The 20,162-nt window shown below is 37.5% G+C and overlaps 1 protein-coding gene and 1 pseudogene across 1 annotated transcript; both read left to right on the top strand.

The window, feature by feature from the left end:
- The first annotated feature begins 4,140 nt into the window (after positions 1 to 4,140).
- LOC112015719 (cocosin 1-like) lies at positions 4,141 to 16,099 on the top strand (annotated as a pseudogene).
- A 1,811-nt stretch (positions 16,100 to 17,910) lies between these two features.
- Positions 17,911 to 19,730, top strand: LOC111983261 (uncharacterized). The gene is made up of 2 exons (XM_065780305.1): positions 17,911 to 18,610; positions 18,775 to 19,730. Exons 1-2 carry the CDS (start codon positions 17,911 to 17,913, stop codon positions 19,728 to 19,730), a joined length of 1,656 nt encoding a protein of 551 aa, XP_065636377.1.
- Positions 19,731 to 20,162: the final 432 nt, after the last annotated feature.

Genomic DNA, 20,162 nt, shown 5'->3' with positions numbered 1-20,162 from the left:
TTGCATTACGTAAATTACTTATAGACATTTTTTAATTATTTAAAGACTCTATAGTTTGTGATATCTCATATTTCTACATTGTTGTGTAGTATCTTTTTTCATGAATCATTTTATTCATCCATGGACGGAGCAATACATGGACTAGGGGGGAAAATGGCCCCCTCATTTTTTTTTTTTTTAAATATTAGTATAATAATAGGTACTAATTTTATCAATTTTGTTCAATAAAATTACACTTTACCTCCCTTAACAATGTCATCAATTCTTTTAAGAGTAATGTTATAGTCACAAACGTTTTTCAATGTTTTTACAAACTACTGAGATAGAAAAAAAAATTTGGTTCGCACACTTGTATCATTTTTTACTTTTCAATAATTATCACTATATTAGTAGTTTGTAAAAATTTTGTAGTTTTAACATTTTTCACTTTTTAAAAGCCATAAAAAATTAATAGATTCAATCTAAAACAAAATATACAAGCCCAAAAAAATTAGCCCAACAACAAAAATTATCAATAATAAAACTAAAAAAAAAATTAAGCCCAATTAATCTATTTTACCGAAAACAAACAACTTAGCCATTTAAAAAATTTTAAATAAAAATCCTTAGAGTCCGTTTGGTTGGATGGGTGTAAAAGTGAGAGGATAGAAAATGGTAAGAGAATGGAAAAGTGGGAGGATAGAAAATATTTTATTTTCTCTCATTTTTGTTTGATTGGGAGTGAAAAAGTGGAAAGATGGAAAAAATGAGTTTGAATGAATTTACTCATATACCCTTGTTAAAGATTGATGCTTAATTAAAAAAAAAAAAAAAAAAAGAGACAAATAACTACACACAAAAAAGTGCAATCACCCAAATTTATTAAAAATAAAAATAATATCCAAAAAAAGAAAAAGAAGAGGCAATGTTACAGCCAAAAAAAAAAAAAAAAGAGGCACGCCAACCCCTAGAAAAAAAATTTAAAAAAAATAAGGCAACAGCCCAAAAAAAAGGCAACGGTACTGAAAAAAAAAAAAAAAAAAAAAAAAAAGAAGAGGAGCAACATACTGCCCAGTAAAAAAAAAAAAAAAAGACATACTGAAGAACATGCATAAAGGCATTTTTGTCGATTAAAAAAATTTTATCCTCACTAAATTTTCTCTCCATTTTGGAGAGAAAACATTTTGATGGATCTGAAGAGAAAACATCTGGAGCCCACCATTTATTTTTCTTCCTTTCTATCAAACCAAACACACTCCAAAAACTTTTTCTTCTAATTTTCTTTCCAAAGTTTTCCATTCACCCTGTTTACTTCCAAACAAACACACCCTTAGTGGAAAAGTAATAGAGTTAAAAGTCAAAACCGCCGCACACAACTAGTACCAGAGCCGCTCTTTAACTCCAATTCCTGACTCTGTCTCTGATTTTATTATCTATAAAATTTTAGAGTATTTTTATACATAAAAAAGAATAAATATAAGATGCAACAAGTACTAGATTAGCCTGTCTCATATTATATATATATATATATATATATATAATAAAAAAATAAAAACTCAAAATTAAGGTGATTTAGGGTTATCAGCTAAATAAGCATTAGGCATTAAGGTGATATCATTGTGCAATTTATAAGTGGTCGGTAATGTCGGTTTAAAAAAAAAAAAAAAAGAGAGAGATATTTATTATGTTATCTTCCTCTTTAAATGGTTGGTACTACCTACTAGTGTCTCTAGTCTTGTTTATACCCAAATGGAAAAATATATAAAGCAATTTTTATAGAGCATAAATTAGGAGCTTACGAGGTTGAATCTAAAATCTAAAAGGTCTGGATTTTCTATTTTAAAGAATCTTACCCGTTCAAACGAATGGGAACTATGACATATTGGCGCTGCACTAATATCACTATTGTTTACTTTTAGTGTGATAATCGATTTATAAGTATAGGTGCTTGTGGAGTGCAAAGACAAGTGCTGAGATTCAGTTTAATAGTTGGTGTAGGGACTCAATTTGGATTGACTCTGAGTATGAATGGGTTTTCAGCCCAACAAGCCCAAACAATAAATTTATAGAGAGTGGGTTAAAAGTTTAGGCGCTGGTCGTCGTTCATTAAGCATGAACTTTTATTTATAAAAAGATACTTAAAGTTTCTATACAACTAGGAGAATGCTCCTCGGCCCATGGCTGAGGAAGCCTTTTTCTTTTCTTTTTCCCTCCTCTCCTTTTTGCTTTACTTGCTTTCCTTATATAGTCTTTATCTTCCTATCTCCTTATTCCATCTGTTGATCATTCATTTGCCTCTCTTCTGGCCGTCCGTCCCATCAGAGGTCTTATCAGTACTCGAGTGGTTCACTCTGATCAACGTTGCCCTGCTAAGGGGTTATATCCCCATTAATGCGGCCAGGGGGGTTAGGTGAATGCATTAAATGCGAGGGTGACAGCTTACTTTGGGCCTAGTCTTTCCCGAAAATCACCCTTGTCAGGCCGAGGATGAGGAGGTCCTCGGCGTGGATTGGGAAAAGAGGTTTTCCCCAATTTAGCCTTGAATAGTCAGTGTTCCTCGGCATGGGCCTTGGGCCTGCTACCCGATGGGCCGAGGCTGTCAGGCCCACGGGCCTCACAATAGCCCCTCAAAACCCTGCTGCATGTTCCCTCAGACGGGGAGGAGGGTTTTAATACCTGCGGGCCCTCTAGACGAGTTGCCCCGCTTCGGTTCGTGTTAATGCTGGCGGCTTTTTGACTGCCCGATGCGCGTTTTTAGCGTTTCAAGACTTAATGGGTGCCCACATTAAATTTTGGTGGCACCACGTTTCCCACTTTCAACGGTATGATCTCTTGCTTTTTATGAACAAGCGGTTACATTTGGAGAACCTAAGGGGGAGTATAAGTACATGTTTAAACCGCCTGATTTCATCATTTTCGCGCTTACAACCATCGATGCGTATGACTTAAGTCTAGTTCAACTTGCACTCTTCTTGAAGAGAATCGCCATACTTCTGTAAGTCTTCTTTTTCTAGCGACCCCAAATTTCCTTGATTTTACTCCTCCTTTTCTTCTTTTAGAACTTTTAGTCATCTTTGGGGAATGGGTAAGTTTAAGAAGTTGGTTGAGTCCGACGAGATGATGAACATATTCATTGTCGACTATGGAATACCCAATAATGTGAGTTTGAAGTACTGTGAAGAAGGGGAGTGGTACCTTAAGAGGAGAGAGGGTGAAGTTGTGATCCCAATAGTCGCTTTTGTAGAAGGAGGGATGAGAATCCCTATGAGGCCAGTAACTCTCAATTACCTTAGGCATTTTCGCCTGGCTCACTTCAGTGTGCCGTGAATGTATTTAGGATATTAGGGTGTGTAGATACCCTGAATGAGAAAATGGGGCTGAGATTGACTCACCACGATGTGAACTGGTGTTACAACCTTCATCACCTGAGGGGTAAGACGTACTATATGAAGACAAGGGACGATAGGGTTCGTCTTATCCGGTGTCTTCCTAATTCCAATAAGGGGTTAACCCAAGATTTCCTCATAGTGTCGGGAAAGTGGCACAACGGTTTTCATTGCCCAACAGTAGAGGGGTAGCCAGGTAGGATACCGGAAGTAAAAGACAATCTAGATTTCAGTATTTTCAAGTTTTATAACTGTATATTTGATTTGGTTGATTAACCATAGGAGTTTCACTCTTCTTGTCACAGATCCGCACGCCTTTGCACGTCATTTCCATCTGGTTAACAAAGCGGATTTGGAGACCGTTCTTAGGTCGGACCTTTTCCTAAACGAAACCGATAACCAGGTCAGAGCTGCTCATCACATCCTCGGATGCGACCCAGCTCAAAAATCATTCCCAGTCTCGAAGCACGTAATTAGAGCTCGTGACCCTCGGCTTACGCAGATCACCGTGGTGGAAGACGGTTTTGCATTTACTGAGGGGTCTTATATACCTGAAGGCATTCCGCTAGCAGGTCCCTCCTCATCCCAGCAAGTAACGGTGGCCGAGGAAGGACTATCTAAGAAGGCAAGGGAGGTGGTTGAACTGAGTTCTTCTGAGGACGAATATAGTGTATTCGACCTAGCTGATCAATCCGAGGATCCCTTCGGTGATCTAGGAGACCCTCATTTGTCCGAAGCCGATCTCCAGTCCCTAAGAGTTAGTACTCCGACTGAGATGGGTTTAAAAAGACAGCCCCAAACCAATCTTCTTGACCTGCTCGAAGGCGGTTCCAAGAAAGGTGTATCAGAAGAGTCGCAGCCCCAGCCCCCAGCACCTCCGCCCCAGATTTTAACTGTGCAAACCAGGTCGTCCTCTGTCCCCATAGTATCAGACCCCCAGACTGAGTCTCCTGTCCCGAAAAGGAAAAGGCTTTCTAAGGGTAAAGAGCCAATGGATGGGGGCAAGTCCCATTCCCCGCCCGAGGAGGGTAGGTTTCGCAGGCCTCCGAAGCAACTGAAGCTCGGTGATCAACGGAAGAGTAAGAAGGCCATCCAGCAGTCCGAGGCTCAAGCCTGGCTGCCCGCTGCCATGCTCCATGATCAGCCCCTGATGGATAACGCGTCGATGCGGGAATCTCAAGGAGCCGAGGGGGCTCTTGTAGCCGAGGCCCTGGAGAAATCTCTTCTTCTTCCCACTGACATGGCTGAGCTAAGAAATATGACTGGGGTAGAGGTTGTCCTCGACCTTAAGAAGTATCTAGGAATGGTGGGTCCTTTGGCACCTATTCACTTTATTCAAAGTTTGTCACTTAATACCTTCCTTTCTCTTTACGGAGTTACTTGTTTTTATTGGCAGGCTATCCAGGCCCTTTTCAGGTTAGGCGAGGAGGTCGATGACCATAGCAATGCCTTAGCGCAAGAGCGTGACAAGTTCTTGGAGGCTGCCAATACTCTCAAGAGATCTGAGGCCGACCTAAAAAAGGCGACCGAGGATCTGGAAGAGATGACGAAGGCCAGGGATACTGCTGTCTCCGACCTAGCCGTGGCCAGGAAGCAAGCTGAGGATCAAACTAATCGCTTGCAAGACGTTGAGGGTCAATTACAGACTGCCAAAGAGAACATTACCTATATGAAGGGAAAGTTGACCGCGGCAATCCATGAGAAAGGTGTTGCCGAGTATGCCAGGGACGAGGCTGTGAGAGCCAAAGACGAGGCGGTATTTGCAAAAATAGACGCTGAGCGCTCTGTAGAACAGGCAGAGGAGAATGCTTTCGCAGATGGGGTGGCTAAGACTGAAGCCACCCTTCGGGCTCAAGTTCCTGCAGTGTGCAGGCATTACTGTTCTCAGACCTGGCATGAAGCCCTCAACCAAGCAGGGGTTGATGTCTCATCTGATCTTAGGAGGGAGGACAGGGTATATTACCCTATTGCCATTCGCGAGGTTGCACCTGCTGCTCCCGAGGAGGGGTCCTCATTACCAGCGGTTGAGAGTCACGATAAGACCGCCGAGGATACATCGTTAACTGACCAACCATCCGAGGAGGTTGAGCCCCAGAGAGCGTTGGGGGAAGTTATACCCGAGGGTCAGGGAATACCACAAGACGTGGCAAGTCCTCCGGCGGACCTTTCGAGACCAAGCCCTTAGGCCTTGGCCAAAGCCTTTTGATTTACTTATTGACTTAATTTGCCTACTGAGTCAAGGAGACTAGTATACGACATAGGATAAATTTGTTTATTTTCTCTTTTATCTCATTTTGTTTCTTGCCTCAGTGGCGTTGTAAGGGAGTTGTATACTTTCCGTTTGAACTGAATACTTAATACTTCGCTTCCAACTAATGATATTTTCTTTTGTTTGCTTTACTATTGTATTCTGCTTAATATTCGTATTCTATTCTGGAGTTAGCCTCATGAAACCATCTGTTATCCTTCAAATATAAATCTAAAGACCGTATTATAGCTTGACTCTAAGTAACGCTTTGGTTTTTCTTCAGATAGTTATTTTCTCCATGGGTTCGAGTCCGAGGACCATGCAATACCCTGGTTATGCCTAGTACTTCTATTTTTCTATAAGTATCTAGTTTTCCATAGGTTTGGGTCCGAGGACCATGCAATACCTTGGTTCTGTCTAGTACTTCCATTTTTCTATAAGTATCTAGTTTTCCATAGGTTTGGGTCCGAGGACCATGCAATACCTTGGTTCTGTCTAGTACTTCTATTTTTCTATAAGTATCTAGTTTTCCATAGGTTTGGGTCCGAGGACCATGCAATACCTTGGTTCTGTCTAGTACTTCTATTTTTCTATAAGTATCTAGTTTTCCATAGGTTTGGGTCCGAGGACCATGCAATACCTTGGTTCTGTCTAGTACTTCTATTTTTCTATAAGTATCTAGTTTTCCATAGGTTTGGGTCCGAGGACCATGCAATACCTTGGTTCTGTCTAGTACTTCTATTTTTCTATAAGTATCTAGTTTTCCATAGGTTTGGGTCCGAGGACCATGCAATACCTTGGTTCTGTCTAGTACTTCTATTTTTCTATAAGTATCTAGTTTTCCATAGGTTTGGGTCCGAGGACCATGCAATACCTTGGTTCTGTCTAGTACTTCTATTTTTCTATAAGTATCTAGTTTTCCATAGGTTTGGGTCCGAGGACCATGCAATACCTTGGTTCTGTCTAGTACTTCTATTTTTCTATAAGTATCTAGTTTTCCATAGGTTTGGGTCCGAGGACCATGCAATACCTTGGTTCTGTCTAGTACTTCTATTTTTCTATAAGTATCTAGTTTTCCATAGGTTTGGGTCCGAGGACCATGCAATACCTTGGTTCTGTCTAGTACTTCTATTTTTCTATAAGTATCTAGTTTTCCATAGGTTTGGGTCCGAGGACCATGCAATACCTTGGTTCTGTCTACCACTTCTATTTTTCTGTAAGTATCTAGTTTCCCCATAGGTTTGGGTCCGAGGACCATGCAATACCTTGGTTCTGTCTAGTACCCAGGTATAATGGTGTGTATAGTTTTACCATAGGCTTGGGTCCGAGGACCATACAATACCTCGGTTCTGTCTACCACTTCTATTTTTCTGTAAGTAGAGGTTTGTCCTCGGATCGCTTTACTGGAGATGATTCCTCCTTGGGTCGGATTATGATCTTTACACGTGGCGTTGACCTTGCCTCCAGCTCGAGGCCCCATCTTTTTCATTTATGAAGCGCCTTTTGTCTATTCATGTTCCGCGCTTGACGCTTCGGTGCGCAAAACGCGCCTTCATTAATGTCCTCGTAAATTAACACGAGTCCAACGGTCTATGGCCTCCTTGAAAATTGGTAGCTTCATTATTAGCCCAGCTGATAATTCTCTTTTCGAACTCTGCATGAATTAATTCTCACCAACCCCTACCCCCTATAAAAGGTGGCGAGATGGTTTCTCCACAACCCATGGACCTTTCAACACAAACAGAAAAACAGAACACATTTTTCCAATTTCCCAAGCCCTTTTAACAACCCCGCCGGAATTGTGACCGGAACTGGCAAAAGCTGGTATGGCCGTAGCCCCCACTGGGCTTTCGGTGAGACAGAATTTAGGCATAACCCCGATAGTGCCCTACAAAGTGGCCCGGAGGGATGTTGTTAGAGTACCTAACGTCTTTCCTCGGAGCGCACCCCCGACGAAGAAGACGTGCGAAATCACCTCATGGGTGGTGCTCGAGTGTTGCCGTCTCCAACGGCCAACACTCGCGAGGATTGGAGAGAATCAAGGAAACATCATGGGGGAAGGTATCCCGGAGCCCCTACATCTTCTCCTCTCTTTGTTCCAGCTCCGCCTGGCCGAGAAGGGAGTTGTCGGCGGCCTGGAAACATGATGGCCCTCCCCCTTCTCTGCCTTTTGTCAAGCTCTCCCATTCTCTTTATACCAATAAAGGAACGGCTTGACACTTCCCACTGGCTAGTTTTTTCTTAGGGCGGCTCCACTTGGGCCTCTGATTGTAGAAATAGCTGGTAGGATTAGCTTGTAAATTTGTTTGTAAAACATGCCTGCCAGAGCCTCTGATTGTAATTTGTACTCTTTCTATTTATGAAATAACAATATCAAGATTTCTCTTTTCGCTGTCAAATCTTTTTTTTTTTTTCAACCTACTGTAAAACGAATACTTAGAACACTCGCCTGGTGCGCCGGCCAGCACCCTAATCCTTCCCACAGACGGCGCCAATTGTAGGGACTCAATTTGGATTGACCCTGAGTATGAATGGGTTTTCAGCCCAACAAGCCCAAACAATAAATTTATAGAGAGTGGGTTAAAGGTTTAGGCACTGGCCGTCGTTCATCAAGTATGAACTTTTATTTATAAAAAGATACTTAGAGTTTCTATACAACTGGGAGGATGCTCCTCGGCCCATGGCCGAGGAAGCCTTTTTCTTTTCTTTTTCCCTCCTCTCCTTTTTACTTTACTTGCTTTCCTTATATAGTCTTCATCTTCCTATCTCCTTATTCTATCTGTTGATCATTCATTTGCCTCTCTTCTGGCCGTCCGTCCCATCAGAGGCCTTATCAGTACTCGAGTGGTTCACTCTGATCAACGTTACCCTGCTAAGGGGTTATATCCCCATTAATGCGGCCAAGGGGGTTAGGTGAATGCATTAAATGCGAGGGTGACAGCTTACTTTGGGCCTAGTCTTCCCGAAAATCATCTTTGTCAGGCCGAGGATGAGGAGGTCCTCGGCGTGGATTAGGAAAAGAGGTTTTCCCCAATTTAGTTTTGAATAGTCAGTGTTCCTCGGCATGGGCCTTGGGTCTGCTACCCGATGGGCCGAGGCTATCAGGTCCACGGGCCCCACAGTTGGATTTGACCTTAATGTCTTAGTTGGAAGTATTAGTTAAATTGTTTCATAAAGTTGCTACTAGTTATATACTAACACTAATTTATCAATTTTTTTCTTTGTTAATACTAATACTAGTTTATATCTTTTTTAAAATTGTTTACATTGGTCCCCAAAAATCCTAAATTAAAACTCTAGTTTCGTACTTTCGTCTCTGGTTAGAATTAATCAGGTGAGCATCACATACTAAAAAAAACTTTAGTGCTAACATAAAAAGGATTCCACATATTCACAATTAGTTATTATTCGTTTCCAATATACTTAGCTGTTCATCCAAGCCTTTCCTAGAATTTGTTAAGGTGCACGCATTGAACAATTTTTTGGACGGACATGTGGTTCAGTGACTCACTACTCAGTGCCATCTTCTTTTCCGAGTGAAAATATCATCTAACTATTCATGGAATTAATCAGCATTATACCAATAAGTTTAGTTGCACAATCAATTTTATAATTTTTTCTTTTCCATAACTGTTGAGATATTATATAAGTTGGTGATTGATAGTACAGAATAGTGCAATCACAATCATATTATGAAAAAAAAAATATGAAAATTATTGTGTCTAGCATTTTCTTTGTAAAGCGATGGAGATGTATATATTGGACTGTTCCCAAACCAAATTTCTAAGTCGACAATCAGTTTTACTCAAAACCTGGAATGTTATAAAGGATATGGGGTCCTCCAGTTAGAGTCTTTAGACAATTCTTGTGTTCCATTCGAGAAGAAAGTGCGGCAGATATTATTAATATTTGATATTTCTACTCACTGTGGGTGGAAAAGCCACTGATATTTAATGGGTGCTCTCTCTCTCAAGTAAATAATCTATAAATAACCAATACGGATTCATATCATTGAGACAAACTACATTTTAACATTTTAAATTTAATTTATTTATTGAATTTTTGCGTTTTATTACGTTTGATTTTGTTGGTTGAAATGGATCAGCGGTTTTGATCGTTTCCGCGTCTTGTTATTGCATTCTTTTTTTTTTTTTTTTTTTTGACTGAGTGGTATTTCAATTCTATGGGCTACAAATACAAATATATATTTTTTTTTGAAGAGGCTACAAATACAATATTATTATTTATGAAGTCCAGCATGTAAATGGGCCAGTTCGAGTAGGACCAGATTCGGTCGGGTGGAATTCATGTCGGCAATGAAGGATTATTTTATCTAAGGCCCACAGTGGTTTGGAACTTTGGATGAAAGGGATCGTCAACACTGTTTAAACATCAGCTAAATTATTTGGGCTGAGATTAAGCACAGAAAGATTACAAATTAGACCTTTGGGCCTTACCAGACATGTTCTTCTTTTTCTTTTTTTTTCTTTTTTCGAATTCAATAGTTGATGAAGCGGTGATTTAGAACTTGGGTGTCACGATTAGCGACAATTCAAATTATTCAATCATATGTAAATGTTTACTTTTTATTTTTTACATATCAACTAAATTCAATTACAATGTTTGACTAAAAGGTTTCTTTGTTTCAATTTAATATGTTTTCAACAAAATAAGTTTTGATATTCAATACGACTAAAAAATAAAAATCAAAGATAATTATTTTTTGTGGTGAACAAAAAATTACACTAAAATGCCAAAAAAAAAAAAAAAAATGCTTACAAAAATATTTTAAGAAATCGGAAAAAAAGTATTTATTTCATCTCCACCGTCCTTAACTTTTCATCTCCTCCGTGCCACTACCCCCACCTCCACTTTGCAATCAAGCATTGCCACTATTAGCTCGACGGCTTAGGCCTCAACTGCCCCCACCACCAACTATGGGCCATTAGTTGCCATTGGACCTAGCACCTACACAACATCCACTACTTGCTTGCTTATCATTCACCACCAACCACCAATGGTTGATCTCCAAAAATTCTTGGCCACTGTTTAGCCATTGCCATCATCACTAGCCACCTCACACCCCATCATTACTGCCATTACCATCTTTGATCATGCATCACTGCTACCAAACCACCACAACTTTTCTCCCCAAATTGCCACCATTATTAGGAATTTTTAATAGAACCAAACAAAACCATTTTGTATAAAAATATTTTCAAAAGATTACATTTTACACGAAAAGAAACAAAGTCTTAATATGTTGAACAAATTCTCATCCGTTTTAGCAGTTTTAGGTCTTAATGAACAAATGATGGTGTGGTTTTTACAAATCAATTGTGTATATATGTAATTTTTACAATTTTGGATTGAATTTCAGTTTCTGGGCTATAAATATTAGTTTGCAAAGCTGCAATGACTCTCTCAATTCACTAACATACTGAAGACACCAAAGTAAATCTGAAGATCAATATTGTTGTCAATTGGTGATCAAGCTAAAGCCATAGTACATTAACGCCGTCAAGTTGCTATAAAATCTTTTAATTGGTCCTCGAAGTCGTTGGTGCGAAATCTACAATAAAAGATTCCAACTGGGTTGGAACTATATATATATATATAATCAAGTGAGCAAGTCATTACTTGATGTAGGTCATGTAGCAACTAAAAGTTAGAGTTGATTTTTATTATAAAAACTTCAATTTTATTAATAAATTTTTCTTGGGATTGTTGGCTAAAACACTCAATGTGTTTTTTCCTATGATTTTGAGCCTAGGTTTTTCATATCATCAGCAAATCACTATATCCTTTATATTTTATACACCATTATATATATTATATTGTGATTTATAGTTATAGCATCACTGAAATTTGATTGAATAAACATAAGGACAAAGTTTAGCTATAAAATTAGTTGTAGTCTCAAATTACAATCTTATTTAATAAAATAAACATTACTTTATATTTTGAAAATCTAACCGTTGAATTGCATATTCTTTACATTCTCAATACACATGTCAAATTTTGTATCAATTGAATATTTTTTACTATATGATCTATAAACGTATTTTTTATGCATAATTTTAAACTACAAAAACTTGCAATTTAAACAATTTATTAATAACATAGCTATTAGTCTTTAATTTTCTATAAATTCTACAAGCAATGAGGATATAAGAAGAAGATGTAATCCAATAGTAGATTTGTCAAAAGAGAGTAAATTCTATAAGGATGGGGTGTAAAACCTATGTTTACACCATCCAATAAGTGATTGCCATATCAGCATTTTACTTAAAATTTATTAAAATTCAATACATCCTACCACACCTAATAACATCTCAATAGATTCCCAATTTGGTTGGATTTATATATGGGTATTAGAATTGATTGAGTGTGATTGCGTTTATTTTTAAATATGTGATAAGATGATATGGCATGTTGGGATTGGAGGGGTAAAACATGGGTTTTACACCATGTCCTTATAGAATTTAATCTCTTGTCAAAATTCACATTCAATAAAAGATATTGAATAAAATTGTAGCCTAAGGTTACAACCAATTTTATAATTAAACTTTATCCTAAACACAATTGAATAATTCAATTTAGCATGATTTCACATATTTAATAAACGGGATCTAAATTTAACTTCCCGCCATTAAATTATACATCTTCCATGTTTGGAGAATTGTGGAGTCTTAAGGGTTTTTTTTTTTTTTTTTTTTTTCAATAGTTGAGATTTTTTCTTTTAAATAATTCAGTTTTGGCCTAGGGAGGCTGGGACACACTTGGAAAGAAAATTTGAATTAACATCTGCTTCACTAGCCGATTGTATCATTACTCCATGGACTAGAATTTTAGTTTGCCAGGCCCAAGCATTTTCTTTAAATAATATTCTTTGCCTGACACTTAAATTGGCATTTATAACTCTTCAATCATTCTTGATGCCTGGTTAGTGGTTACCGGCCAGTCTCGTTCACTCTGTAACAATAGTAGAGGTCTCGAACCATATAATATGCCACCTTCATTACTGCATGCACCGTCCAGTTCTGCAGGTTTGTAAACATCCATCCACGTACACATTTTCTGGGACTATGATTCCACCAAACATCTATTAATTCCTATTCACATCAACCATAAATTACTGATTTTTGTTATATAAATTTCCTTCTACATGAATGGAGTAAGTGCAAAATATACTATGGTTTTATTAGGTCAAATAGCCATGCGTGAAAACTTAAACGTATTTCCACTTATGTATTGTGTCTTTTTTTTTTTTTTTTTTTTCCGAATTTTGCTGAATTATGTGTTGCTGCTTTTTATAATATTAATGATTGCTTTTGGAGAAATCGGTCAAAAAGTTTTTTATTTTTATAAGTGATATTCTTACTTTTTTTTCTTTTTAAGGAACATGAGTTGGGTATCCATTAATTGCAGACTTTGCAGTGGTCCAGTTTGTTATAATTCTGCTTCCTACAGTCAGAGTCAATTTTGGTGTCACAATGACTTATTATAACCTTTTTTTTAATGATTTTGACATGAATTTGGAAGGATGCCCAGTTCCAAGTTCCAAGGCCTATTGACTCCAAGTCACAATATGATTATCTCCTAAAAATCAGATATTAGAGACATAAATTCCACATTGAACTGCTTTTGGGAATGGTAACTGTGGTACGCAGAAGAAGTGCTTTTTTTTTTTTTTTTTTTTTTTTTTTCAAAGTCAAGGTTCCAAGAGTCAACCAACTTGTGATTGCAGTTTGGAATGGGCGTCGCCTATCACACATTTTCCTTTTTGGCTCCTCTTGTGCATTTTCCATATAATGCTAATTAAAAATGAATGCTTTTAGTTTTAGTGTTTCTTAATTTTTCTATACTTTAAAGGATTTACATCTTGCCATCTTGACCTTTGTGCTTTTAAAATTTCCTTTCAAAGTCTCAATGATATGAATCCGTATTGGTTATTTATAGATTATTTACTTGAGAGAGAGAGCACCCATTAAATATCAGTGGCTTTTCCACCCACAGTGAGTAGAAATATCAAATATTAATAATATCTGCCGCACTTTCTTCTCGAATGGAACACAAGAATTGTCTAAAGACTCTAACTGGAGGACCCCATATCCTTTATAACATTCCAGGTTTTGAGTAAAACTGATTGTCGACTTAGAAATTTGGTTTGGGAACAGTCCAATATATACATCTCCATCGCTTTACAAAGAAAATGCTAGACACAATAATTTTCATATTTTTTTTTTCATAATATGATTGTGATTGCACTATNATAAGACTAAACACACTCGCCACTCGATGGAATCTACCTAAAGAGATACATGGTACAACACAAGTATTATTTGAATAATCACCCTATAATTTCTTGATTCCAGCCAACCAACTAGATATAGTGCTTAGAACAGACTTCTAAGTTTTGGAGAATTAAAATGACTACATGATTTCCAAAACATATAAAAAAGAAAGGTCCAATTAATGAGTGCTCTTAGACATTTGTTAGTGGATTATTTCATGAAAGTATTTATACCACTTTCATGGGGAATATAAAAGTTACTAAAAGATTGGTTTTGTTTTTTCTTTTCCTATAAAAATTTTTAAAAAATATTTTATAAACTAATACCTTCATAGTATCCATTAACTTTTTCAAAAATTAAAAAATAAATGATACCACAAAAGCGGATTTTAGGATTGACACAAAAAATGCACCAGGACCAACAAGATTGACTAAATAAATGGTGTAATACTAGCCTTAATGAGCTTTGACTAGCAGAACCAACTATGGATAATTGGGCTGGAATTGGGCTCCCAGTCCAAACCAGAATTCCACTATTTAGGCTTGTAAGATAATTCAAAGTTTATGAACTGACTTAATAAAAGTTAAAAAAAAAAAAATGTTGTTTAGAGTACATATGTAAAGAATAATTACCACCTTAAAAAAAAAAATTGTTGTTAGTCCTTTGGCATGAAGCTTTCAGTTTTTTGCTTTTAGCAGAGGCGGCTTGATGTATTTGGGGGCCTAAGGCGAAAATTGATTATCTTGTTTTAGATGCAAAATTACTACTAATTAACATAAACTATGTAGAATTTTTTCTTTTTTTAGAAATTTTATAAACAGAAAAAATTTGACAAAATTTTTCATACTTGTTGATATGGTAGATTGATAATAGTAAGTAAAAGAGTAGTGTTAATGGTGGACTTAAACGAGAACTAATAAAAGTTTGCTAGCTAAACTCTTATTATTATTGTTCTTATTTTTTTTAGAAGTATAACATTCACAATATTTTTTTACAATAAATCCTATGTTTTAAGTTGCTTTTTTTTTTCTCTCTTTGAAAATATCACTATTATTATTTTTTTGCCATCAATAACAGGTTATAACAACCTGCTACTTAACATAATTGTAAAAGTGTTGTAAAAAATATTGTGGACATTGCATTTCTCTCTATTTTTTTATTTTTTTTCATCTAGTAAAAAAAATATTATTTTATTTATTGATTATAAATAACCTTATTGGTTAAAATTTGGGGGCCTTTTTTTTTACTTGGGGCCTTAGGCGACGGCCTCTCTTGCTCCACTGTTCAGCCGGCACTGGCTTTTAGTCCAACATTTTACTAAATAAGTACTAATAAATTACATGATGCTAAACTCACTCGTCCTGCTGGCCAATAATTGATGATTTCTTTCGATAATTCATAAGCTTCTGTACCATTCCCTAATATATATCATTGACTGTTAACTAGTGCAGGGGTGATGGAATTGTTGGAATGGTGTTTCCTAACACATCAGTTTAGGTGGTATTGAAACTCAAGAAAGGAGATGTCATACCTGTAGCAATGGGAACAGTCTCATGGTGGTTCAATGATGGAGATTCTGAATTCGTTGTAGTATTTTTGGGTGAAACTTCAAAGTCACATATTCCTGGTGAATTCACCTACTTTCTTTTAAGTGGGGTTCAACCGTTCAAGGTATCATGGGAGGTTTCTCACCAGAGTTCCTTAGTAGAGCTTATAAAATGAATAAAGATGAAGCAAATAAGCTTGCAAAAATCCAAACTGGGGTTCTGATAATTAAGCTACAAGAAGGAAAAACTATGCCTAAACCAAATGAAAACAACACAAACAAATTGGTCTATAACATTGAAGCTGCATTGCCTGATATTCTTGTCAAGAATGGTGGACAAGTCACTACATCGACAGAAGCCAAGTTTCCTTTTCTTGATCAAGTTGAGCTGAGCGCCAAACTCGTTAAACTTAATGCTAATGCAATGTTTTCACCAACGTACACTACTGATTCTTCAGTTCAGTTGATTTATTTTGTGAAAGGGATTGGTCAGATTCAAATTGTGGGCATTAATGGTAAGCAAGTCTTGGACACTGAAGTGAAGCCTGGTCACTTGCTTGTTGTGCCAAGATTTTTTGTGGTTGCCAAACTTGCAGGTGGAGGTGGACTGGAGAGTTTCTCTGTAACAACATCTAGGAAGTAAGCATTAGTTATATTTTACTTACACACACACAAAGTTAACCTCAAATTGTTTTGTAGAAATTATGTGGTGACTTAAAGGATCATTCATATATATTTTAAATCACATANCAACCTTCAATTTATCTTCTTTGTGTGTCTTGAGCAAAAGAAAAATCACATTTTTTTCCCTCAGTACCGCACAAAGCACTAATCTTTTTCCTTCAATCGGCTTCAAATTTGTGTTTCACTCTTCAATTTCTCCCTAAATCTCTCTACTTACCGCACGCACACAATATATTGCTTTATATAACGCCTGACACACTCCAAAACACATTACGACTAGGAGTCTTGTAGACCACTTTTCACTATTTCTAATTGAAATGGATTTCTATAGGGCTCTACTTCTAGGGTGCCGTGCACCAGGGACGGACCCAGAAGGGGGGCAAAGGGGGCCCGGGCCCCCCTGGGCCCAAAAAAAAAATTTTACCAGCTAAAATTTTCTTAAAAAAAAAAAAAGAAAAGAGTTTGGGCCCCCCTAATTTTAGCTCGGCCCCCCTCCCAAAATTATGAACCCCTGCCTGGCTGCCCAGATTCCGGCCAGCCCATGACCCATGTAAAAAAAAAAAAAAAAAAAAAACAAACAAACTCAGCCGTCCTAAACCAACCAAACAGAGAAGCAAAAAAACGAAAGAAAAAAAAGAACAAAAAAGAAAAGGAAGGAAATGGAACTTGAGAGCCCATCAGATTCCGGCCAGCCCATGGCCCATGTAAAAAAAAAAAAACAAAACAAACTCAGTAAGAGGACCAAAACCAACCCAAACGGAGAACTGGAGAAGCAAAAAAACGAAGAAAAAATAGAACAAAAAAGAAGGAAAGGAAAGTGAGAGCCAGAGGCGAGAGAGAGAGAGAGTGAGAGACCCACCCCGATCCCGTGACGCCGCCGCCGCCGCCGACGCCACACCGTGTCACTGTGAGTCTGTGACGATTGCGAGAGCGAGACGCCGAGAGGCCCGAGACCCATCTTGATCTGTGACGCCGTGTCGCTGTGAGTCATCGTGTCGCTGTAGTCTGTGCGCTGTGAGTCGCCCGAGACGCCGTGTCGCTGTGAGTCTGTGACGATTGCCGCCGTCGCCGGTTGCTCAAGACCCACTTGCCGCCGCCGCTCACAGGTATTTAAGCCTTCAAAACTTAATAAATATAAAATGTTTGTGTCTTTGTGATATGATCTGAGAATCTGAGATTCAAACTGTGCTTGTTTGTGTTTTTGCTGATGAACTGAACTGATGTGGCTGCGGCTGCTACCTGTGGTGTTTTTTTTTTTTTTTTTTTTGGCTTTTTGGCTGTGACTCTGTGACTCTGTCTCTGTGTAACTGTGTTTGTGACTCTTTATATAGATAAGAAGAAAGAGAGAGAGAGAGAGAGAGAGTAGAGTTTGTAGTTGTAGGAATTAATTTTTTCTTTGTTGACTGGTAGTTGGGCATAATAGGGACAGCCAGACAAGTGGAGGTGGGGGTTGGGCAACGGACAAAACAAAAGGTAAAGTTAAAGACAACTTTACCTTTTTTTTTTTTTTTTTTTTTTTTTTTTTTTTTTTTTTCTGTAAGGCCAATTAGTGTCTGGGTTAGTGGGTCAGTGTTAGAAAGAGGGAGACAATCAGACAACACAAAGACAACACAAATATAAATAAAGGTAGACAAACACAAAAACATAAATAAAGGTAGACCAAAGACAAAAAGAAAAAACAAATTATATATTATAGAAAATTTTCACACAAATTTAAGAAAATAATGGTGATTCTTATTTTATTTGTAGATCATGAAAAAATCAACTACAATGCTTGATTTTTTCAAAAGAAAAGGTTCAACTTCAAATTCTTCTGAAGTCAACGTGGAATTGCCAACAACTAATGTTGCTATTCCAATTCCGGAAAATGTGGATGTTCCAATTCTGGAAAATGTCGATGTTCCAATCTCTCAAACACAATTTCAAAGAATTGACCTTGATTCTTTGGATTATGATCCCGGAACACGCAAACAAATATGGGAATATCATGTTAATCAACGTGATGAAATTCGACGGGCTTACATTAAAAAGGGTCCGCACCAACCTCCTCTAGGGACATTCAAGAAAAGTGGAAAGCGCAATCGTAGCTTTCAAGCTTCTTGGTTTAAAAATAATTCAAAATGGCTTGAATATTCTCCTACAACAGATGCAGCTTATTGTCTACCTTGCTTTGTCTTTCATAATCCAAATGGGGTTGTGGGACAACAAAATGCATTCATTGTTGGTGGATTTAGATCTTGGAAAAAGGTTGGGGGCAAAGATTGTTATTTTCAAGGTCATATAGGAAAAGATCCTAACTCAGCTCATAGAGTTGCCGAGCAAATGTGTAAGGATTTGATGAACCAATCGCAGCATTTGCAAAGGGTAGTTGATCATTTCACTACTGAACAAATTGCAAATAATCGGTTGCAACTGAAGGCCTCAATTTTTATTGTCCGGTATCTTGCCTTTCAAGCTATAGCTTTTAGAGGTAATGATGAAAGTTTTAGTTCATTAAACCGTGGGAACTTTTTTGAATCATTGGGTATTGTGACTTTTTTTAATGAGAAGATTGCTGAAATAATAGAAAAAGCTCCCAAAATGCAACCTACACATCACCTAGGATTCAAAAGGAAATTTTACATGTTTTCTCAGCCAAAGTGAAGAAGGCTATTCGGGAAGAAATTGGTGATGCAAAGTTTTGCATAATGGTTGATGAAGCTCGTGATGAGTCCATGAAAGAGCAAATGGCTGTGGTCTTTAGATATGTTGATGTAGAAGGCTTTGTGAAAGAACGTTTTTTTGGGCTTATTCATGTTGTTGACACTGCGGCTTTGACTCTAAAGAAGGGGATATATTCATTGTTATCTCAACATTGCTTCGATATACAAAATATTCGTGGGCAAGGATATGATGGAGCAAGCAACATGCGAGGTATGTGGAGTGGATTACAAGCTTTGATTTTGAATGATTGCCCATATGCTTACTACATCCATTGTTTTGCACATCGCTTACAATTGGCATTAGTAAAAGCATCCAAACAAGTTGTTCCCATTAGTCATTTTTTTCTTGCATTGCTTTTTCTGATCAGAATTGTTAATGCTTCATGCAAGCGCAATGAGCAATTGAAAGTTGCCAATGCTAATGAAATAGCACGTTTGATTGATCTTGAAGAGCTTGAGACTGGAAGTGGACTTAATCAAATTGGCACTTTACAACGACCTGTAGAAACACGTTGGAGTTCACATTTTAGATCAGTTTCTAGCTTATTAAGAATGTTTACTTCAACTGTTGAAGTTTTGCAAAATATAATTGATGATGCAATTGATGGAGAACATCGGGCAGAAGCAGAGTCAGCTTATGATGGTTTAACTTCATTTGAATTTGTCTTCATCTTGCATCTTGAGAAGGAAACTATGGAGATCACTGATAAACTTTGTCAAGCTTTGCAAAGCCAATCTCAAGACATTTTAAATGCCATGCATTTAGTTTCATCTACTAAAGCACTTATCCAAAAATTTAGAGATGATGGATGGGATGGCTTACTCACCACTGTGATCTCATTTTGTGAGAAGCATTGCATTGATGTCCTGGATATGAATGCTCGTTAATTGCGAGGCGAGGTCGAGCTCGTAATCAACAAGATAACGTTACAAATGAGCATCATTATCGAGTAAATATTTTTTATGCTACAATAGATTCTCAACTACAGGAACTAAATTATCGGTTTAATGAAGATGCAATGGAGTTACTTAGGCTTAGCTCAGCTTTAGAACCTCGAGAGGCATTAAAATCTTTCAGAAGTAGTGATCTTTGTTTGTTGGTAAAGAATTTCTATCCACAAGATTTCACAGATTATGACAAACAAGTGTTGGAGAAGGAGCTTTATCATTTTGAGCATAATGTAGTCCAGGATCCGGAGTTCAAAAAATTGAAAAGTTTATCTGAGTTGTCTCAATGGTTAGTGAGAACTGGAAATTCAGAATATTACAAACTTGTTTATAGAATGGTGAGACTTGTGCTTACTCTTCCAGTTTCTACTG

Source organism: Quercus suber, unplaced genomic scaffold (genome assembly GCF_002906115.3).
Source record: "Quercus suber isolate HL8 unplaced genomic scaffold, Cork oak 2.0 scaffold_231, whole genome shotgun sequence".
Lineage (NCBI taxonomy): Eukaryota > Viridiplantae > Streptophyta > Magnoliopsida > Fagales > Fagaceae > Quercus > Quercus suber.
The sequence above is the reverse complement of the archived record's forward strand: the minus strand, read 5'-3'. Positions and strand labels throughout refer to the sequence as shown.